Source organism: Salvelinus alpinus, chromosome 30 (assembly GCF_045679555.1).
Source record: "Salvelinus alpinus chromosome 30, SLU_Salpinus.1, whole genome shotgun sequence".
Classification (NCBI taxonomy): Eukaryota; Metazoa; Chordata; class Actinopteri; order Salmoniformes; family Salmonidae; genus Salvelinus; species Salvelinus alpinus.
The window spans coordinates 22,238,259-22,262,785 of record NC_092115.1 but is presented as its reverse complement, the minus strand read 5'-3'; the positions used below and the strand labels follow the sequence as shown (position 1 = coordinate 22,262,785).

General features: G+C 40.2%; 1 protein-coding gene across 2 annotated transcripts in view; it reads right to left on the bottom strand.

The window, feature by feature from the left end:
* Positions 1 to 23,563, bottom strand: part of LOC139560350 (la-related protein 4B-like) — a 40,329-nt gene extending 16,766 nt beyond the window's left edge. For both annotated transcript variants that reach the window (XM_071377035.1, XM_071377036.1), the window contains exons 1-3: positions 23,038 to 23,563; positions 18,737 to 18,870; positions 4,492 to 4,645 (exon numbers count right to left, since the gene is read on the bottom strand). In XM_071377035.1, coding sequence (XP_071233136.1) covers positions 4,492 to 4,645; positions 18,737 to 18,817 — 235 coding nt within the window. In that variant the 5' untranslated portion in view covers positions 18,818 to 18,870; positions 23,038 to 23,563. The remainder of the gene's footprint in view (positions 1 to 4,491; positions 4,646 to 18,736; positions 18,871 to 23,037) is intronic.
* Between the last annotated feature and the right edge of the window lie 964 nt (positions 23,564 to 24,527).

Below are 24,527 nucleotides of genomic sequence, written 5' to 3'. Positions count from 1 at the left end.
CTTCAGCCCCCAGCTGTATCCTGGACACCTTATGTGAATTGATTGCCCCCCCATCTATCTTCAGAGTTTACTTTTAGGGGGCCATAATCTGGGACATGCTTAACACCCCGGCCGTCCTACAATCTAAGATAGATGCCCTCAATCTCACACAAATTATCAAAGAACCTACCAGGTACAACCCTAAATCCTTAACCATGGGCACCCTCTTAGATATTATCCTGACCAACTTGCCCTCTAAATACACCTCTGCTGTATTCAACCAGGATCTCAGCGAACACTGCCTCATTGGCTGCGTGTGTATTGTGTTCGCGGTCAAACGACCACACCATCACTGTCAAATGGTCCCTAAAACACTTCGGCGAGCAGGCCTTTCTAATCGACCTGGCCCGGGTATCCTGGAAGGATATTGACCTCATCCCATCAGTAGAGGATGCCTGGTTGCTCTTTAAAAAGTGCTTTCCTCTCCATCTTAAATAAGCATGCCCCATTCAAAAAATGTAGAACTAAGAACAGATATAGCTCTTGGTTCACCCCAGACTTAACTGCCCTTGACCAGCACAAAAACATCCTGTGGCGTTCTGCATTAGTATCGAATAGCCCCCACGAATAGCCCAGCTCAGTCAGTTCGAAAAAGCTAGCCTTAGCTTTCCTAACAGAAATGTGCATCCTGTAGCAATAATTCCAGGTTTTGGGACACTAAAGTCCATGGAGAATAAGAGCACCTCCTCCCAGCTGCCCACTGCACTGAGCATAGGAAACTTACCACCGATAAATCTACAACCATTTCAATAAGCATTTATCTACGGCTTTCCATGCTTTCCACCTGGCAACCTCTACCTCGGCCAACATCTCAGCACCCCCTGCAGCAACTTGCCCAAGCCACCCCCCCCCCCCCTCACTTCTCCTTCACCCAAATCCAGACAGCTGATGTTCTGAAAACTGCAAAATCTGGATCCCTACAAATCAGCTGGGCTAGACAATCTGAACCCTCTCTTCTAAAATTATCCCCCGAAATTGTTGTAACCCCTATTACTAGCCGGTTCAACCTCTCTTTCATATCGTCTGAGATCCCCAAAGATTGGAAAGCTGCCGCGGTCATCCCCCTCTTCAAAGGGGGAAACACTCTCTTATAGACCTATATCCATCCTGCCCTGCCTTTCTACGGTCTTCAAAAGCCAAGTTAACAAACAGATCACAGACCATTCCGAATCCCACCGTACCTTCTCCGCTATGCAATCTGGTTTCCGAGCTGGTCATGGGTGCACCTCAGCCACGAACAAGGTCCTAAACGATATCATAACCGCCATCGATAAAAGACAGCACTGTGCAGCCGTATTCATCGACCTGGCCAATCACTGTATTCTTATCGGCAGACTCAACAGCCTTGGTTTCTCTAATGACTGCCTCCCCTGGTCCACCAACTACTTCTCTGACAGAGTTCAGTGTGTCAAATCGGAGGGCCTGTTGTCCGGACCTCGCAGTCTCTATGGGGGTGCCACAGGGTTCAATTCTTGGGCCGACTCTTTTCTCTGTATACATCAATGATGTCGCTCTTGCTGCTGGTGATTCTCTGATCCACCTCAATGCAGACAACACCATTCTGTATACATCTGGCCCTTCTTTGCACACTGTTAACAAACCTCCAGACGAGCTTCAATGCCATACAACACTCCTTCTGTGGCCTCCAACTGCTTTTAAATGGCAGTAAAACTAAGTGCATGCTCTTCAACCAAATGCTGCCCGCACCCTCCCGCCTGACAAGCATCACTACTCTGAACAGTTCTGACCTAGAATATGTGGACAACTACAAATACCTAAGTGTCTGGCTAGACTGTAAACTCTACTTCGAGTCACATTAAGCATCTCCAATCAAAAAATTAAATCTATAATCAGCTTCCTATTTCGCAACAAAGCCTCCTTTACCTATGCTGCCAAACATACCCTTGTAAAACTGACTATCCTACCAATCCTTGACTTCGGCGATGTCATTTACAAAATAGCCCCCAACACTCTACTCTGAAAACTGGATGCAGTCTATCACAGTGCCACCTGTTTTGTCACCAAAGCCCCATATACTACCCACCACTGCGACCTGTATGCTCTCGTTGGCTGGCCCTCACTACATATTCGTCGCCAAACCCACTGGCTCCAGGTCATTTATAAGTTGTAAATGAGAACTTGTTCTCAACTGGCCTACCTGTTTGGGATAGGGGGCAGCATTTTCACTTTGGATGAATCGCGTACCCATAGTGAACTGCCTCCTACTCTGTCCCAGATGCTAATATATGCATATTATTATTACTATTGGATAGAAAACTCAAGTTTCTAAAACTGTTTGAATTATGTATGTATGTGAGTATAACAGAACTCATATGGCAGGCAAACTTCCAAACAGGAAGTGAGAATTCTGAGAAGGGTCGATGTTAGTCATCGCCTATTCAATTCCCTGTAATATATGGATCTGTTTGCACTTCCTACACCTTCCACTAGATTCCATTACTTATACAGACATGAAGAAATGCTCCGGTTGGAACGTTATTGGATATATATGATAACAACATCCTGAAGATTGATTCTCTACTTAATTTGACCAGTTTATTCGACCTGGAATATAACTTTAAGTTTTCGTCCGAGTTCGCCTGGACCGGCGACAGCGTTTGGACATGTGAACTAAATGTACTAGCAAAAGTAGTAGCTAATTGGACACTAGTAATGGACATTATCGAACAAAACGATTTATTGTGGAACTAGGATTCCTGGCACTGCATTCTGATGAAAGATCATCAAAGGGAATATTTATGATGTAATTTCGTATTTCTGTTGACTCCAACAGAAATACGAAATACACAACAGGAGAAATGTTGTGTATTTCTGAGCGCCGTCTCAGATTATTGCATGGTATGCTTTTTCCTAAAGTAAAAAAAAAATCTGACACAGCGGTTGCATTAAGAACCAGTGTATCTTTAATTATATGTAAAACCTGTATCTTTCATCAAAGTTTATGATGAGTATTTCTGTTATTTGACGTGGCTCTCTGTAATTACTCTGGATATTTTGGAGGCATTTCTGAACATGGCGCCAATGTAAGCCGAGATTTGTGGATATAAATATGCACATTATCGAACAAAACATAAATGTATTGTGTAACATGATGTCCTATGAGTGTCATCTGATGAAGATTATCAAAGGTTAGTGATTCATTTTATCTCTACTTCTGCTTTGTGTGACTATCTTTGGCTGGGAAAAATGGCTGTATGTTTTTTGGATTTGGTGGTGATCTAACATAAATATATGTTGTGTTTTCGCTGTAAAACATTTTAAAAATCGGACACGATGGGTAGATTAACAAGATGTTTATCTTTCATTTGCTGTATTGGACTTGTTAGTGTGTGAAAGTGACATATTTGTAAAAAATATTTTTGAATTTCACACGCTGCCTTTTCAGCGGAATGTTGTGGGTGTTCCGCTAGCGGAACCCCTGGGCTAGAAAGGTTAAATAAATGTGAAATAAAAACGAAGTCTTTGCTAGGTAAAGCCCCGCTTTATCTCAGCTCACTGGTCACCATAGCAACACCCACCCGTAGCACGCGCTCCAGCAGGTACATTTCACTGATCATCCCCAAAGCCAACACTTCCTTTGGCCGCCATTCCTTCCAGTTCTCTGCTGCCAATAACTGGAACCAATTGCAAAAAAATTATAATAATCACTGTAGCTGAAGACTTATATCTCCCTTTCTAACTTTAAGCATCAGCTGTCCGAGCAGCTTACCGATCACTGTACCTGTACAAAGCCAATCTGTAAATTGCACACCCAACTACCTCATCCCCATATTGTTACTTGTCCTCTTGCTCTTTTGCACCCCGGTATTTCTACTTGCACATCACTCCAGTGTTAATGCTAAATTGTAATTATTTCACCTCTATGGCCTATTTATTGCCCTACCTCCCTACATTTGCACACACTGCACATAGATTTTTATATTGTGTTATTGACTGTACGTTTGTTTGTGTAACTCCGTGTTGTTTATGTTGCACTGCTTTGCTTTATCTTTGGCCAGGTCGCAGCTGTAAATGAGAACTTGTTCAACTGGCCTACCTGGTTAAATAAAATAAATAAAAAGCTGTGTTAGAATAAAACTAATTAATAATTTCCATGTCTCCACCATTCCCTTGTTAACTGCCACAGCGGCTAAACTTGGCTAATCTTAACTTCCACACATTAAAATAAGTGATTATGCTCATGAGTTAGATGGAAGGATAGCTTGGTAATATTCATAGCTCTCCCTCTAAATTGATAACAATGATTCACCCCTGGCTGCATGTGCCGTGACGACATGGGGATGCGTCCCAAATGGCACCATATTCCCTACACAGTGCACTGTTTTTGGTCAAAGTTTGTCCCCATTTGTAGGGAATAGGGTGCCATTTGAGACTCAGACAGGGACACGGTAACAGAAGGACTATTCTCATCCGTTCCTTAAAATGGCTGACCTTCTGGCCCAGGGTCAGCGGAGCTGCTAACGCAGCCGTCCTTCCATGGCTGGAAAGCAGGTGTATCCGCAGTCCCAGTGGTGGTGTCCAGGTTAAGCATGTGATTGGCCCATGCTTTCGCATTGGGGTTCAGGTCAGAAACCTTGGCAGATTCCTGTTTCAGGAGACAAGATAGTATTATAAACATGAGTTCAGGTAGGCCTCCACACTTCAGCAGACAAAAGGAACGTAGGAGGGGTGCTGCTCAACAACAACACCAGAGTACAGAATTAGGCATACTGTAAGCATAATGGAATATAGGCTAGATCAGGGAAGAATGAGAAGGTAACCTACATTAGGAGTTTGTCAGCTGCTCATTCCTATTTTAAGGCCCTGCCAGTCAACTTTGCCTGCTTGTAGTGTGACCATACAAATAGTAATGTGCAAATACACAATGGCCACAAGTTCATCTTAGTACAGCCCCACACAAACAAAGCTGATCTCCATTATGAAGACACTAAAATGCTGGTGAAAATAGTTAGCTTTTCGGTTCCAAAGAAGACATCATGAAAAACACAATACACACACAAAACAAAATCAGTGTTTCCACTTACATACATTTATGCGCACCACCACTGCTATTGCCACCACACAAAAACATACATTTTCGGGATGGAAAAAAGCTTTGCGATTGGATTTAGTCATTTTAACAGACAGAAAGTATGTAGAAAAGCTAATTTACCTACATTTTTTGTTTAAGAATATAATCTTTGAGAACTAGAAAACCCCATAGTCAAGGAGAAAACATTTAATGGATTTGCAGGAAATTAGCAACGTCTCTTCGTTGCTAAATCCAGACCAATTTAAAAACCGCACCAACCACGCCCATAACCACACCACCTGACAGGGCAACCACCTATGCCCCTTGTTAGGGCAATCGAAATGTCGGCTCTACCCAAAATTACAACCAACTAATTGTAGCATTACTGCAAAAAATGGAAGAGACAAGTGGAAGGGGGAAAAGGAACTTGTCTATCGGCCTTGCATTAAAGACTAAAATTGGATAAAGCAAATTGTGATGAATAAAATAAAAAAAAGTAAAAGTATACCAGTTTCATTTAAGGACCAAAACATTGACAGCTGTGCCACAGATTCCAAAATAGTTTGGAAGAGATCGTCGATGTACTGATACACAAAACAAGGCTAGATTCAAAACTTAGAATTGTTAAATCATACACAATTCCTGCAAACAATAGAATGTTATAACTATATAAATCTCTCACTCTATAAATATAGGATACAACCATAACAGTTCTGAAGATTTTACTGCGAAGAGACCGAATCAGATCATTTGTTTTGGTACTGTACATACGTAGCTTGTTTTTGGTCGCAGGTCCAGGAATGGTTGAAGAGCAACATTTACCTGGAGCTAACACTGCTGATTTTACTACTGGTTGATTTGAAAAGTCATAGCTGATCAATAATATAATTTGCCAGAATGTTTAATTTATAATGTGTTGAAACTATGAGAAAGGTTAAGAACGTACAGTTGAAGTCGTAGGTTTACATACACCTTAGCCAAATACATTTAAACTCAGTTTTTCACAATTAATGACATTAAATACTAGTAAAATCACCACTTTACCACCAGTTAGGATCACCACTTTATTTTAAGAATGTGAAATGTCAGAATAAAAGTAGAGAATTATTGACATCAGCTTTTATTTCTTTCATCACATTCCCAGTGGGTCAGAAGTTTACATACACTCAATTAGTATTTGGTAGCATTGCCTTTAAATTGTTTAACTTGGGTTAAACGTTTCAGGTAGCCTTCCACGAGCTTCCCACAATAAGTTGGGTGAATTTTGGCCCATTCCTCCTGACAGAGCTGGTGTAACTGAGTCAGGTTTGTAGGCCTCCTTGCTCGCACACGCCTTTTCAGTTCTGCCCACAGATGTTCTATAGGATTGAGGTCAGGGCTTTGTGATGGCCACTCTAATACCTTGACTTTGCTGTCCTTAAGCCATTTTGCCACAACTTTGGAAGTATGCTTGGGGTCATTGTCCATTTGGAAGACCCATTTCCGACCAAGCTGTAACTTCCTGACTGATGTCTTGAGATGTTGCTTCAATATATCCACAATTTTCTTTCCTCATGATGCCATCTATTTTGTGAAGTGTACAAGTCCCTCCTGCAGCAAAGCACCGCCACCCCCATGCTTCACAGTGTTCTTCGGCTTGCAAGCTTCCCCCTTTTTCTTCCAAACATAACGATGGTCATTATGGCCAAACAGTTCTATTTGTTTCATCAGACCAGAGGACATTTCTCCAAAAAATACGATCTTTGTCCCCATATGCAGTAGCAAACCGTAGTCTGGCTTTTTATTGGCGGTTTTGGAGCAGTGGCTTCATCCTTGCTGAGCGGCCTTTCAGGTTATACGAATATAGGTCTGTGGATATAGATACTTTGTACCTCTTTCCTCCAACATCTTCACAAGGTCCTTTGCTGTTGTTCTGGGATTAATTTGCACTTTCCACACCAAAGTACGTTCATCTCTAGGAGACAGAACGCGTCTCCTTCCTGAGCAGTATGATGGCTGCATGGTCCCATGTTTGTACTTGCGTACTATTCTTTGTACAGATGAACGTGGTACCTTCAGGCGTTTGGAAATTGCTCCCAAGGATGAACCAGACTTGTGGTCTACATTTTTTTTCTTTCTTCTGTGGTCTTGGCTGATTTATTTGGATTTTCCCATGATGTCAAGCAAAGAGGCACTGAGTTTGAAGGTAGGCCTTGAAATACATCCACAGGTACACCTCCAATTGACTCAAATTATGTCAATTAGCCTATCAGAAGCTTCTAAAGCCATGACATTATTTTCTGGAATTTTCCAAGCTGTTTAAAGGCACAGTCAACATCGTGTATGTAAACTTCTGACCCACTGGAATTGTGATACAGTGAATTATAAGTGAAATAATCTGACTAAACAATTGTTAGAAAAATTACTTGTGTCATTCACAAAGTATACGTCTTAACCGGCTTGCCAAAACTATAGTTTATTAACAAGAAATTTGGGGAGTGGTTGAAAAACGAGTTAATGACTCCAGCCTAAGTGTATGTAAACTTCAGACTTCAACTGTATGTGAAACATCACAGCAAATAGCACAAAAAAATGGATGGTGATAAGAGATAGATGGAGGGGTTGAGTGGAGCTGAAGGGCGGGATTAAAAACAGGGGAGGTAATAGTTAATAATAACTATCAGATAGAGCACAACTGATTGGGATAAAGAGGAGACCGTACTGACATCCTCAGAGAGCAAAGTAATTGTTCTGCCAATTCCATACACAAGAAGACTCACAAGCTATAATACTGTAGTGGAGGGTTGTGGTAAAAGCTCTACTATTAGAGCCCTGAAAGTCCTGAGGTAAAGGAGCATGTCTGTAACAGTTACTCTCCACTGGCTGCTGTGAGAAAAGGGTCCAGCGCTGCATCCAACCCAGTCCTGCACGCACCGGGCTCAGTCATTCTACCTGCTTCACACAGTGACGGACCCTGTGGACCCTCAACCACAGGCAGAGTCAATGCGCAACAAATAGTTTACTATTATCACCTGGGTCCTCCCAGATCTTTCAGAAACATTACATTCAGCATGACCTCCCATCGTCTTCACTGTGAGCTCTCTGATGCTTCCGAGGCTGTGTCTGTGGTTGTCCAACTGTGCTGTCAAACTGTCTCACAAGGAGTTGAGGAGCGGATAAGCGTCAGGTTGTCAGGGAATAAGCACTCTGATGAGAAAGACATGGCTGTGTGAGCTTCTGACGTGGCGGCTGCTGATTCGTCGCCTTCACCCATTTCCATTTCATGGGCTTCGGTTTCATCACTTCTGCTGCTGGCTGCTACCCTCCGAGTCATTCTCCTCCATCAAACCCCACGTCACGAACGAACACAGATGGACTGACAGCTAAGGAGTTACGGTTAAATCCACCTGAGCCAAAGCTTACAGACAGAGGCAGCTTGAGGAATGGATAATCCACATTGTGTAGGCTAGGCTACTCCTTTTGCAATCCACACCCAATAGGCCTTTAGGTGTGACTTAGATTAGCCTATGTTAAAGTAACACACCAATATCCATAATCTAGTTACAAGTTTAAAGTCATAGTTGGAGCAAAACACCTTAATGATTCTCAGCTGTGGGCAACTCATGAGGCTGTGAGTATTCAAGAGGGAGACATTTACTTTGTTTGTGTCTTTTTTCAGTTTGATACAATAATGGAACAACCCCCATTGCTTTGAATTGAGCGCTTCTGTCTGTTTGCCCGGGTCATATTTCACAAACGCTGCATTACAAGTTCAGTGGACTCTGTCCAGTCAAGCATACACAAAAAACACACACACACCAAGAGCAAGTTGAAATCTGACATCAAAACCAAATGAGTGCCACTGAGACCAAGACAGGAGGAACAACAAACCCATAATCCAGTCATGCAATTCTATAATTCCCCACTCTCCCGCTCACATCTGACCTGGCTGCTATAGAAACTGGGCAGACGTCACTGACTACTGTGTCAATGCTTCAGAGGATTTCAGGTGCGCATGACCTTTCCCAATAAAAAGCCTCGGTGCCTCCCTCCCTCCGTCACTGAGGGGAGAGATTCACTTTTCCCCAGTAGCCTGATGGGAAATGTTATTTTGGGGAGGATGTGAATCATAATTAACTATAGACGCGGGAGGAGTTTGTCACTGTCATAGTGAGTTTGTCACTGTCATAGACAGAGCACACAGCATGGTTTTATTGATCTAGTTAGGCAAACGGCCAAGGAAGCTTTCGTTTGTTGACCAGGATAGGTCAAAGTCCCTTATATACTAAACACAGTTTGGACTGATCCGCCCGTCTATAGATGAGAGGCCTCTGTCACATTGAGCTCCAGACCCAGGGAAGATAAGAAATGTGGAAATGGAAATGTGTTGAGCTGAGCACCCAGGCTTCAAATGATCCAGGGGGAAAAAAATAAAACAATGTCTATACAGGTTAGAACACTTTTACAATGCAAAACGATACTGGTAGCTTCCTGCTTTAATAGTAGGTCATCTTTACTTGCTAGCTGACGGCTTAATACCCTACCCTAAAACTTTGTTTTGTGATAATATGCAAAACATGCCGATTTCAAAAGCTGATTGTCACAACAAAAAACTTAATTGACTTAGTCTTCCTTTGCCCCGGCTCTGGTTTCCACTAGATTCCGTAGCCACATTCCGCCTCGCAAATGGTGTCATACATTTCTTTAAAAGACTGCACGCACTTTTATAAAAGAGATTTCTTCTTCTTGCAAATGTTGTTGAATCAGTATAATAAAGTTATGTTCTCTTAGCAGTTGCCAATAAAATAAGTCCTAAATGGAAGGGATTGTTTGTCATTTGGAGCCCCATGAAATCAGCTGAAACAAGCTTGACTCAATGCACACACTCCTATTGAATTATATGTATTCACCTGTATTGTGACTAGACCTAGACTGCATCTCAATTTACCCAGTTTATCAATAGAGATACTATTAAAATACACATTTACCATTGGTAAAGCAACCTAACTACAAAACAAAGTCTAATCGATTGTATAATGGTTTCAATTAATGCATACATGGCTGTCTAAAAATGGACATAAAAATGCTCAAACGATTGAACAGAGCAGTAACTGAGTTCATCTGTCTGGATCAAGTGCCATTCTGTGACTTCGGATGATAAGTCTTTGTGATGGTATGGAGTATTGTGATACTAAACCCATTAACAGTATCAAAGTAAAAATTCTGGTATCGTGACAACACTAAATGTAAGAAACAAAAGAGCATTATGTGACTGAGTCACATTTGTTTATTTTGCAAGCTATAGCACCCACAATTTTACATAAAATAGGATTTTATAGGACCATAGAGTTTAGTCTAATTTGCGTTCTTTTTTTCCATAGGAAATCTGTTATCGTAGTATCGTGACAAGAGGTCGACCAATTATAATTTTTCAACACCAATAGCGATTATTGGAGGACCAAAAAAAATCCAATGCTGATTACTCGGCCGAATTAAAAAATATATATATCTTTATTTGTAATAATGACAATTACAACAATACTGAATGAACACTTATTTTAACTTAATATAATACATAAAAAAATCCATTTAGCCTCAAATAATGAAACATGTTAAATTTGTTTAAAAAATGCAAAAACAAAGTGACGGAGAAGAAAGTAAATGTGCAATATGTGCCATGTAAGAAAGCTAATGTTTAAGTTCCTTGCTCAGAACATGAGAACAGATGAAAGCTGGTGGTTCCTTTTAACATGAGTCTTCAATATTCCCAGGTAAGAAGTTTTAGGTTGTAGTTATTATAGGAATTATTGGACTGTTTCTCTCTATACCATTTGTATTTCATATACCTTTGACTATTGGATGTTCTTATAGGCACTTTAGTATTGCCAGTGTAACAGCATAGCTTCCATCCCGCTCCTCGCCGCTACCTGGGCTCGAACCTGGAACACATCGACAACAGCCACCCTCGAAGCATCGTTACCCATCAATCCACGGCCCTTGCAGAGCAAGGGAAACAACTACTTCAAAGTCTCATAGCGAGTGAAGTCACTGATTGAAACGCTATTAGTGCGCACCCCGCTAACTAGCTAGCCATTTCACATCGGTTACACCAGCCTAATCTCGGGAGTTGATAGGCTTGAAGTGAAACAGCGCAATGCTTGAAGCACAGCAAATAGCTGCTGGCAAACGCACGAAAGTGCTGTTTGAATGAATGCTTACGAGCCTGCTGGTGCCTGCCACCGCTCAGTCAGACTGCTCTATCAAATCATAAACTTAATTATAACATAATAACACGCAAAAATACGAGCCTTAGGTCATCAATATGGTCAAATCCGGAAACTATCATTTCGAAAACAAAACATTTATTCTTTCAGTGAAATACGGAACCGTTCCGTATTTTATCTAACGGGTGGCATCCATAAGTCTAAATATTCCTGTTACATTGCACAACCTTCAATGTTATGTCATAATTACGTAAAATTCTGGCAAATTTGTTTGCAACGAGCCAGGCGGACCAAACTGTTGCATATACCCTGACTCTGCGTGCAATGAACGCAAGAGAAGTGACACAATTTCACCTGGTTAATATTGCCTGCTAACCTGAATTTCTTTTTACTAAATATGCAGGTTTTTAAAAAAGTATACTTCTGTGTATTGATTTTAAGAAAGGCATTGATGTTTATGGTAAGGTACATTCGTGCAACGATTGAGCTGTTTTCGCAAATGCGCTTTTGTTAAATCATCCCCCGTTTGGCGAAGTTGGCTGTCTTTGTTAGGAAGAAAAATTCACCACACAGTTTGCAACGAGCCAGGCGGCCCAAACTGCTGCACATACCCTGACTCTGTTGCACAGAACGCAAGAGAAATGACACAATTTCCCTAGTTAAAAGAAATTCATGTTAGCAGGCAATATTAACTAAATATGCAGGTTTAAAAAATATATACTTGTGTATTGATTTTAAGAAAGGCGTTGATGTTTATGGTTAGGTACACGTTGGAGCAACGACAGTCCTTTTTTCGCAAATGCGCTTGTTAAATCACCCGTTGGGCAACGTAGGCTGTGATTCAATGATAAATTAACAGGCACGGGATCGATTATATGCAACGCAGGACAAGCTAGATAAACTAGTAATATCAACCATGTGTAGTTAACTAGTGATTATGTAAATATTGATTGTTTTTTTATAAAGGTACGTTTAATGCTAGCTAGCACCTTACCGTGGCTCCTTGCTGCACTCGCATAACAGGTAGTCAGCCTGCCACGCAGTCTCCTCGTGGAGTGCAATGCAATCTGCCATGATCGTTGTCCAAAAATGCAGATTACCGATTGTTATGAAAACTTGAAAAATCGGCCATTCCGATTAATCGGTCGACCTCTAATCATGACAACCCTAAAAAGGCACACACCAGTAGTATTAGACTCATTAATGTAACAGCTTTCATGTTTGGATAAGATATTTCGAACACATAGCTATAAATATGTTCATGACTGTTCATATACAGAGCATATGGCACAGTAGCGCTGTGCCGAGAAGCACATAATGAGATGTTTAACGTCACACGCTACATGTTAACAAGCACATTGTAATAAAGGTTATTTAATAAGGTGAGTTGTGGGAGGCATAAATAATTTCCTAAACAGCAAAAGTCCCTGATTGAGACATGTGAATACCTTATACCTCAAGACTCCATTGGGGACTTTTACCTGCCACCAAACTTGTTTCACATCTTTCGCCATGTGTTAAATGATACTGGAAAAAGGCATCAATGGTCTTTCCATTTCATAATTTTGAGGCTTTGGGGGAAAAAGCTTTCCTTTGGCCCTCCATTTAGGCTACTGTGCATTCTTTCCAACTTAAGAGATTGAAGACCCGGGGGAATCACAATGAATGTGTGGCCTACCTACGTCCACTTGCTTCTTGATTAAGTGGCCATTGTGCCCTTGGGCTGAACATAATTATAATTCCCTCCAAAGCACCTCACATGGCTCACACAGATATCTCAATTCTTATTAGCCAATACCCGTCACATGATCGGGTCCTTCTCAAAGGCATCACAGCGCCGAAGACAGACAACGGCACGCGTCCTTCATATTGAAGATGCTAGAACTGTCCATATTTACTTTTGTCGGCGAACAAGAGGAGTAACAGCAAAAGCAATCTACTATCAAAGTACACAAGTTGACCTATTCTATTGGTCAGCTTGTCCTTCTGTGCGAGAAAGAAACATTGCCAGCAGCATACCACCCTGCATACCACTGCTGGCTTGCTCCTTAACTTCTTATGGCTGCATCCCGCTACCGGGATCGATATGACAGCATCCAAATTCAAACAGAAATCTCAGAATTAAAATTCCTCAAACATACATGTGTCTTATCATTTTAAAAGGTATTCTTGTTGTTAATCCCACCAAAGTGTCCGATTTCAAATATGCTTTTCAGCGAAAGCACTACAAACGATTATGTTAGGTCACCATCAAACCACAATAAGCACAGCTATTTTTCCAGCGAAAGATAGCAGTCAGAAAAAGCAGAAAGAGATAATGAATCACTAACCTTTGATTATCTTCCTCAGATGACACTCATAGGACTTCATGTTACACAATACATCCATGTTTTGTTTGATAAAGTTCATATTTATATCAAAAATTCTGAGTTTACATTGGCGCGTTACATTCACTAGTTCCAAAAACATCAAGTGATTTTGCATAGCCACATCATTTCAACAGAAATACTCATCATAAATGTAGATGATAATACAAGTTATACACATGGAATTATAGATATACCTCTCCTTAATGCAACCGCTGTGTCAGATTTAAAAGAAAACTTGACGGAGCTCAGAACAATAGCCAAATTAGCCGCCATGTTGGGGTCAACAGAAACCAGATGATAAATGTTTCCTTACCTTTGATGAACTTCATCAGAATGCAGTCATAGGAATCCCAGGTCCACAATAAATGCTTGATTTGTTCGATAATGACCGTTATTTATGTCCAATTAGCTACTTTGGTTAGCGCCTTTGGTAAACAATTCCAAAGTCAAAGCGCCTCCACTATAACGTGACGAAATGTCCAAAAGTTCTGTAACAGTCAGTAGAAACATGCCAAACGATGTACTAAATCAATCTTTAGAATGTTGTTAACATACATCTTGAATAACGTTCCAACCGGAGAATTAGATTGACTTCAGAAGAGCGGTGAAACGGACGTCCTCCTCATGTGAAGGCGCATGGTGAATGCGTGATCAGCTCGTGGCAGTGATTACTCATTCCTGTCTCCTTCGGACCCCCTTCACATTAGAGTCATCAGAAAAAAGTTCTGTTGACATCTAGTGGAAGCCGTAGGAAGTGAAAACTCATCCATATCTCGCTGTAATTTCATTGAGAACTTGGTTGAAAATCTGCCACCTCAGAAAAAATTCAAACAGGAAGTGGAACTTCTCAGGTTTTTGCCTGCCATATGAGTTCTGTTATACTCAGACATAATTCAAACAGTTTTAGAAACTTCAGAGTGTTTTCTATCCAATACTACTAATAATATGCAAATATTAGCAACTATGACTGAGGAGCAGGCAGTTTAATATGGGCACCTCTGTGCACCTTTCATCCAAGCTACTCAATACTGCCCCTGCAGCCATAAGAAGTTAAGCTAAGCAGGGTTGGTCCTGGTCAGTCCCTGGATGGGAGACCAGGTGCTGCTGGAAGTGGTGTTGGAGGGCCAGTAGGAGGCACTCTTTCCTCTGGTCTAAAAAATATCCCAATGCCCCAGGGCACCCTACACTGCCCTGTGTAGGGTGCCGTCTTTCGGATGGGATGTTAAACGAGTATCCTGACTCTTAAAAATCCCATGGCTCTTGCCGTAAGAGTAGGGGTGTTAACCCCGGTGTCCTGGCTAAATTCCCAATCTGGCCCTCATACCATCACGGTCACCTAATCATCCCCAGCTTACAATTGGCTCATTCATCCCCATCTCCCCTGTAACTATTCCCCAGGTCGTTGCTGTAAATGAGAACGTGTTCTCAGTCAACTTACCTGGTAAAATAACAGATAACATTTTTTTATTATTCCAAACATACTGTACTCAGGGAGTTGTGGGATGCAATAGATCCCAAATTAATACAACCACTGTACATCAAAAAACATTTAAAGCAATGAGGCTGATGCAACAGATCAGAACGTTTAGTTTAAAATGTTGATAGGCAATTTCTTCACATTATAGTCGCAGCAATGAGCACACGGCAGTAGGCTATAAGCGTAAGTGTTTCAAAATGCAATTAGCAGGAACACACCGTTCTCAAAAGCGCACCAAAATGCATGCTGACAGATGACAACATCAACGAAAGAAAGTTGAGAACATGAGAAATACTGGTTTCAATGGCATAAAAGAGGAAGTGTTTATACAAAAGCCCTTAACATTCCTATGATCAGAACATGGTTAGAGATGCCTCATAAAAAAACAAAAAACATCCAGGTTTTAAACAATTACATTTATGGTTAAATCATTTCAAAATGTTGACTGCCACTGCTCAGATTGCAAGGTGGGTGATGTTGCAGTGTGTAACAGGCACTGGCCTTTATCTGAACAAACAGTGCCTCAAGTATGGTCGACACAATCAAGCCTTTAGATATTAATAATTATCCTACATTATATTTGTCAAATATGACTGGCGTTTTAGCATGCATGCATACATAAAAAAATAAGAGAAAGTCTCCTTTAAGTTTGGCTACATTTTCAGGCGCCTCCCTCATGGCAGCATTGGTCTGGACATGACAGCCTATGTGTATTGGCTACAGCCTATCACCTACACTTTGACAAGTAGGCTAATTATTTATGTACATTTTCATACACTTGATTTTCTTAATAAAATGGCTACGGTTTCGGTTTCCAAATCAATTTAATTGGATAATGGCCTTGGTGCCCTGGCAGATTGGGCACCACTTGAAGGCCATTTGGCCTTGCCCCTCAAATTAAAACATTTCAGGCCTGGATGGTTGGCTTAGTGTCTTTTTTTGCTGTGCCCCGCATACGCACAAATGGAACACCAAGTCAAAGCAAATTAACATTGTCTTCAAGACAAAATGTAACTTCCCCGTTCGGGCACCCACAACGCACATTCCACCAAATAGTTTTACAGTATTTAAATGATCGAGCTTTGACATCCGTTTGAGTACTCAATTATTTATTGACAGCTACAGTCGGAAGTTTACATACTCCTTAGCCAAATACATTTAAACTCAGTTTCACAATTCCTGACATTTAATCCTAGTAAAATTTCCCTGTTTTAGGTCAGTTAGGATCACCACTTAATGTTAAGAATGTGAAATGTCAGAATAATAGTAGAGAGAATGATTTATTTCAGTTTTAATTTCTTTCATCACATTCCCAGTGGGTCAGAAGTTTACATACACTCAATTGGTATTTGGTAGCATTGCCTTTAAATTCTTTAACGTGGGTCAAACATTTTGGGTAGCCTTCCACAAGCTTCCCACAATAAGTTGGGTGAATTTTGGCCCATTCCTCCTGACAGAGCTGGTGTAACTGAGTCAGGTTTGTAGGCCTCCTTGCTCGCACACGCCTTTTCAGTTCTGCCCACAAATCTTCTATAGGATTGAGGTCAGGGCTTTGTGATGACCACTCCAATACCTTGACTATGTTGTCCTTAAGCCATTTTGCCACAACCTTGGATGTATGCTTGGGGTCATTGTCCATTTGGAAGACCCATTTGCGACCAAGCTTTAACTTCCTGACTGATGTCTTGAGATGTTGCTTCAATATATCCACATAATTTTGCTCACTCATGATGCCATCTATTTTGTGAAGTGCACCAGTCCCTCCTGCAGCAAAGCACCCCCACAACATGATGCTGCCACCCCTGTGCTTCATGGTTGGTATGGAGTTCTTCAGCTTGCAAGCCTCTCCCATTTCCCTCCAAACATAACAATGGTCCTTGTGGAAAAACAGTTATATTTTTGTTTCATCAGACCAGAGGACATTTCTCAAAAAAGTACGATATTTGTCCCCATGTGCAGTTGCGAACCGTAATCTGGCTTTTTCATGGCAGTTTTGGAGCAGTGGCTTCTTCCTTGCTGAGCGGCCTTTCAGGTTATGTCGATGTAGGACTCGTTTTCCTGTGGATATAGATACTTTTGTACCCGTTTCCTCCAGCATCTTCACAAGGTCCTTTGCTGCTGTTCTGGGCTTGATTTGCACTTTTCGCACCAAAGTACCTTAATCTCTAGGAGACAGAACGCATCTCCTTCCCGAGCGGTATGAGGGCTGCGTGGTTCCATAGTTGTTTATACTTACGTACTATTGTTTGTACAGATGAACGTGGTACCTTCAGGCATTTGGAAATTGCTTCCAAGGATGAACCAGACTTGGATGGTTTACAATTTGTTTTCTGAGGTCTTGGCTGATTTCTTTTGATTTTCCCATGTTGTCAAGCAAAGAGGCACTGAGTTTGAAGGTAGGCCTTGGAATACATCCACAGGTACACCTCCAATTTACTCAAATTATGTCAATTAGCCTAACAGAAGCTTCTAAAGGCATGACATCATTTTCTGGAATGTTCCAAGCTGTTTAAAGGCACAGTCAACTTAAGTGTACGTAAACTTCTGACCCACTGGAATTGTGATACAGTGAATTATAAGTGAAATAATCTGACTGTAAACAATTGTTGAAAAATGACTCGTGTCTTGGACAAAATAGCTGTTTTGCTAAACTTGCTAAAACTATAATTTGTTAACAAGAAATTTGTGGAGAGGTTGAAAAACGAGTTTCAATGACTCCAACCTTAGCGTATGTAAACTTCCGACTTCAACTGTACATAGCCTAGTTTGAGGAGTGAAATAGCCATCACCTGCCAAACAGCGCGAGAGCAGCTCCTCAAAAATCTGGTACTGGAATGAAACGTGCTTTTGTAATCCGTCATTGTGCAACAAATAACAATTCTAAATGTAATCGTGTGTTAAACTGTTTTGATGGCCACGATGAAAAAATAACTATTTTTATTCCTCAATCTCAACTCGTAATTAAAGCGCTCCTCCCATTCGCCATTCGAGTGCATAGGCTATAGTCAACAGTAGGCAGGCTATCAGCACGTCACCATCACTTTGCAATGTGAGCTTGAGGCAGTATAATTGTTTGAAACCTGAATGTTTTACTTTACTTCAAATAATGAGGCATGTCTTACCTTGCTTCAAGGTGTCCTAGCCGAAATCCAGCCATAGAAATGTGGTGGTAATTATTTCACAAAGACTTCCACGTGGCATTACCCAGAATTTCTCTTTTGTTCTATTGGTTTTCAGATCAAACTTCTTTCTTTGTCCAGAAGCCAAAGGCACAATCCTAGTCATATTAGAAACCCATCCAAGTTATTGCTATTAGATTCCCCCTCCTAAGTCTCTAACACATGGAACCGCTCACATTAGGTGCACTGTTTAGAAGTGTGTTTCCTGCAAACTGCATCTTGGCAAATGTTTGAAAATGACAAGTCAACAAAAACTTGTATGCTTGCATAGAATGTTCTGTTGGTTCCATCATTTTACTGTTTGGGAAAAATGTAAATCGACAAACGGTCATTAATGAGGGTTGGTTAGTCGGTAGCAAAATTGACGAAAATGTGCATTTCGAGTTCAGATGATAGAGAGGTAGTTTTTGTTACAGGCATAAGTATTGGGTACCTACCAGATGAGAGCTCTCTTTTGGTTCTTGTACTTGCTGCACCTGTGGTTCAGCTACAACTTTTGTATCCTGGTCAGAAGTCATGAGCCGTCTACTTCTTGGCTCCTCAGGGAGAAGTCTCTTTGTCACCAAGTAAGCTGTGGATAGAGAAACAAATACGCTTACCATGGTTCTATACATTAGTGCACACCATTTCAAAAAACAAAACCAAGTGTTCATTGGACAAATTCAGGTAGCTGCCTCCCAGTTTCGTCCCATTTTATTTATTGTGAATTATGCACAGAGAATACCCTACAACAACCAATGCTGTAGCTCTCCATGGAAGTCCAAATAAATATTTCCTTAAATTTAAAATGTATTAATTACTAACAGAGATCATCAACTAGATTCCGCAAAGGGAGGCTTTTTTCTTGAGCAGATGGTCGGGGGACCGGAACATAATTACAAATAATGAATTAGTAGACTGCAAATTGACCATAAGAAGCACAAACAGGTCATATTTTTTTTTAAGATAAAATTTCAAACCTTGCTTAAATTTGTATATGATCACATGCCTTTCTCAATTATGAGTGGGAATACATTCCCAAAATTAAAATCACTTGGAGCAGATTTCCTGGTGTGTTTTTAGTCTACAGTACCAGTCAAAAGTTTGAAAACACCTACTCATTCAAGGGTTTTTCTTTATTTTTACTATTTTCTACATTGTAGAATAATAATAAAGACAAAACTATGAAATAACACATGGAATCATGTAGTAACCAAAAAAAGTGAAGAATCTCATATATATTTAAAAATGTGTTTAACAAAGTAGCCACCTATTACCTAGCTAAATAAAGGTTAAATAAAAGAAAATGTGCCTTGATGACAGCTTTGCACACTCCAACAATGAAAATTAAACAACTTATTTTACTCAGAAAACTTAGGGGGCCAAATAAAAGAAAGACGCAAGATGGGGAACCCTGCTGGACATCACGATGAGTGTCAACAAAACTTAAACAATCTATAAGAAAAAAAGCATAAACACCATTGGAAATATCCTTCTATCCAGTAGCTCCCATTTGTAAAGAAATGATAATTTCCCAACAATCAAATGCCTGTCTAACATGAGCTCTCATTGTGTTAGCAAACAAGACAGAAAAAGAAGGGCATGTCTGTAAAGCATACGACCTTTGATCTACATGCTCAATCCCACAGACAGTGCGAACTCTGCTAAACAGGCCAGTGTAATTGACTACACATCAGTATTGCACGATATACCAAAATGTATGTACTTTTTCCATTATAGAACATAAAGAAACACTTCTGTACTAGAATTTGTTAATTCTGTAAAATGTGTCTCACGTTCTACAAATTTTTGGTTGATGACATGAACATACATGTGAGCATGATTACACAACCCAAAAGTAATGTCAAATGCACTCATAACTTGACAGCAATATATTTAGACTTTGCATTTGTCTGGGTTGTTAGCAGTAGCCACTAGCCAGCCATAGACTAAAAAAATAGCAGCAAGCACCCCTGGCCAGAGCATTGCACCCATGGAAGTTAAATGCATTCTGGGAATCGTGGTATGCCGTGTAAAATCCATTGTATTTTTAAGGTGTGTAGACAACTGCAACAAGCTTCAGAAATTAGCTTCAAAGCATTGCCATTTTGAAAGCAAACTATTCACTTAATACATTTAAATTATTTAGCTATAATGAGTAATGAATGTAAATTCACACAATATTATGGCAATAGATGAGCAAATTAACCCTGATGTATCAAATTACATTTTAAAACATCTTAAATGTAATTGGAAAAGTATCTGCTTCGTCTCCGATATGGTTTTGCAAGGAAAATTGAAAGTATTCTGTAATTTAATATGGCTTTTTATTTTTGCAAGAAATTGAATAAAACATATTTCAGCTATCAACAAATTTTCCATATGCAAAACCATATCACTCTATATAGACTTTTCTATTGTGTTATTGACTGTACGTTTGTTTATTCCATGTGTAACTGTGTTGTTTGTGCCACACTGCTTGGCTTTATCTTGGCCAGATCGCAGTTGTAAATGAGAACTTGTTCTCAACTTGCCTACCTTGTTAAATAAAAGGTCAAATATCTATATATATATATATTTTTTTTTAAATATTGTTCAACGTTTAAAAAAAATAAAGCCCAGTGGTTATTCTGTGACTAGCTAATACGCTTTATGTTTTTATTGCCATGGTATTGTTTCAGTATCAGACTATCGTTTTGGTATTGAGTATCGTTTCTGTATCAAGTATTATGATACTAAACCTGGTATCAGTGTCGAAGTCCAAAATCTGGTATCGGGACAAAACACAGATGCTTTTCCACCAAGCAAGCCACAACAAGGCAAACTATAGTTATGAAAGCAATTGAGAGATCCTTGCCAACTGTTGCAAGATTCCCACACTATTATTTAACACCTCTCATACTTAATATTGCGTCATCATGGACATATTTGGCATATATGGGCCTAAATGTTTATCGTTTTAATGTTGACCATGTATATAACTGTCTATTAGTCTATTCCTGCTCATTCTGTAAGAAACAGAAGCTAGATGCTATCTGAAAGGTGGCCAAATACCTAAAAGTGTTTACAGAAAGTGCTAACTTTGCTCTACCAACTCCCCTGTGGATTGGACAAGCCAACAGATTAAATTTAAATAAACCTGTTGCCATTCTGCTGACTGATGTGTATCTGTGTTTTAGGACTGTGCTGGTTCTGGTCTCCACAAAAATTGCCATTTTAGCACAAATATTTTCACTACATAATTGTGGTGGTGACTGCAATACATTAAGCTTAAGATCACTTTATTGGTCAATTGCACACAAGGTCAACCAAAATGTTACTTTGGCTTTTAACCCAACCACTCCGAAAGACACTGTTGTGGAGGGGGAGGTTAAGTACCGTGGTCAAGAGCACAACAGGCAGTGGCATCTAGGATTTGATACCAGCAACATTCTGTTTGCCAGCTCACTTACCACCAGATTTTTCACAATAGGATGCAGGATTCTAACTGGAAACTCTCAAGGTGCTGGCTCGCCTCTCTATGGGCAAGGATACCTGCCGCCCCCAAAGTGATAGATTACATGATATGTTTGGTAGAGCCTACCAGTGGTTGTCAACAGTTCACATTGAACATTCCCCACATCAGTGTAAACAGACAATTTTACTATTCCATCTTTGATTGGTACTACCCAACTTGTTTGCACTATGCATTTGCACTTAGTTTTGATATTCTCAACACATTTCAAGAAAACTCATAGGGAGACTACAGTCTAGCAAGGAGGATTTATATATTGTGTGTGTACAGGACGATGGTTAACCTAGCTACCTGACTAGTTAGGGCAATGTTTAAAAACGTGCCAATTAGACAGTGGATCATAGGGCGCGTTCAGCAGCAAACAACGTTGAGATAACATATGTCTATGTAGACCAAACATGCATCTGACATGTAGAATGAGGAAACAATTCAGCTCTTTTCGTGGCATTTATATCTGCAACGTCCGGCTACTGAACGTGGCCGTGATAACTTGGGTGGCAGTCTGCTCTCTTGCCAACTCCCCATGGAATTGTGAAAAGAACAAACAGATTTGTGAAAAGAACAGATCTGGGACCAGGCTAGAATCGTAGTGGCATGTGACTGCCACCTAGCAAATAACAATAAAAGCAAAGCAGAGTGAAGCCAGTTAAACTACAAAGTTAACACAAATTGCTAGAAGAATCAGATGCCATCACCAACAATCAGTGAAAGATGGCGACCTCCGGCGTGATTCAGGTCCTCCAGCCCCCTCGCATCGTTGATGGAGACTTGTCCAAACGGCAAAACGGCTAGACTTCAACTCTTAATGAGCACCAGACGCTGCAGCCATGCATGAGACTTTTCAAAGCTCGCCAGTTTAGCAATAAATTATTATAATTAGTAACAATCATTATAATAAATATTAGGCTAACTCAACCACTTCATATTAGTTTAGATAGTAACAAGATACGTGGGAAGACGTAGCTAAAGTAGGTAGCTTGCTACGTTGGTTAAGTTAGATAGTTACTGTTAGCTATGCAATGCTAAAAACAACGCACATCAAGCAACCCGTTACTGTAGATGGCTAGTAATGTAACTAACCAGACACTTCAGTTCACTGGAATTTGGCTAGTTAACGTTAGCTACGAGGCCAACGTTTTAGCCAAATATTATAGGTGTAGCTAGCTAACGTTACCAACAACATCGAGTCGACGAGCGAGCTAACAGAGATAGCAAGTTCGTTAGTTAGCAATGGGCGATACTCACCTTTCAGCTCTCACTGCACGGCGATGCAGACTGGTGGTAAGCAAGGCCTTGAATTGGCTTCCAGGCTGAATACGCACAGTATTAAAGCAGCTAGTTACGAGTTAGCTATGATTAACTAATTAGCCGGCGTCTTCGAATGAGCAATAACAAACTGTTGATGGCTAAAAATAATACCCGCCCTTTTAAATCTGAGAAAACTAAATATCGTAGCTAACCTTAGCTTTCCCAACTAGCAATGCAAGCTAGCAAATCAACAGAAATGTAACTATTAACTTTGCACTTCAACTTGTTTTGTTCAGTCGGACTAAGATAATATTATTCTTCGAAATGTATCGAACGGCGGTTCTTCGAGTGGGAAAGTGGATATGGAACATCAACCCAGAACTCTTAAAATACTGGATTTAACTTGAAGCGTTCGCTTGCTAGCTGGATCAACGATATACCAGTGGGGAATGGAGAAATTGCAGTTTCCCTTCCCTTTGGGAGTAGTTCAGACACCATCGAACGCAAAGCCAAAGCTGTCACAAAAGCAAGGAACTCCCGCCTCCTACCACAATGAACATGCTCCTCGGTTGGTCGAAATTCAGTGGCTCACGGATCCACTCGTGATCGACAGTGTGGATCATGGGCGTGGATTGGTTGAATTTAAAGGGTTGTACTGTAATATAAAGAAATCAGAAATGTTGTTTAAAAAATCTAGTCAAATTTATTGGTCACCCACAATTCCATCAATGCTAGGTATACAATGAAACTAGGAGATCAACACCCCAAATCAAAGTTGAAAGACATTCAACTTTAGAAATATTAATCCAACTGATTTACTGCCTCCTCAATTAAATAAATATCAACAAAGTAGCTGGCCTAGATAGAATGGAACCCACATTTATAAAGTGGTCTGCTAATGTTATAATGTATTCTCTAGCAGATCGATTCAACATGTCTTTAACGACTGGTGAAATACCTTTTGTTTGGAAATGTGCCTGACTTGACTGAAACTCCATAGATCTAAATAAATACAGACCAATATCAGTAATCTGTTCAATAGTAAAACATATTTGAGAAATTAATACATTCCCAAATGTATCAGTACCAAGATACATTTTGTTGAATTTCACCTTTTTAATCAAGCTTTACACCCAACCATTCTGCCACTCCAGCATTAGTGAAACGTACTGATATATACATTCTTAATCAGACCGAGGCAAACTACTTGTGTCATGTGGATTTCTACAATTGTAAAGCGACTTTGAATCCTTGAAAGGCGCTAAGTCCAAATCTATTATTATTATTTATTCATCAAAAGCATTTGATTTAGTTGATGATTCTATCTTACTAGGAAAACTTCAATACTTTGGTTTCACTAACAGATCACTAAACTGTTTCCATGCATATCTTAGCAATAGAAAACAATGTGTTGGCATCCCGAGTGGTCTAACATGTTGACCACACTGCTCATTGCAAAATAAATGTACACATACATTCAATCATTG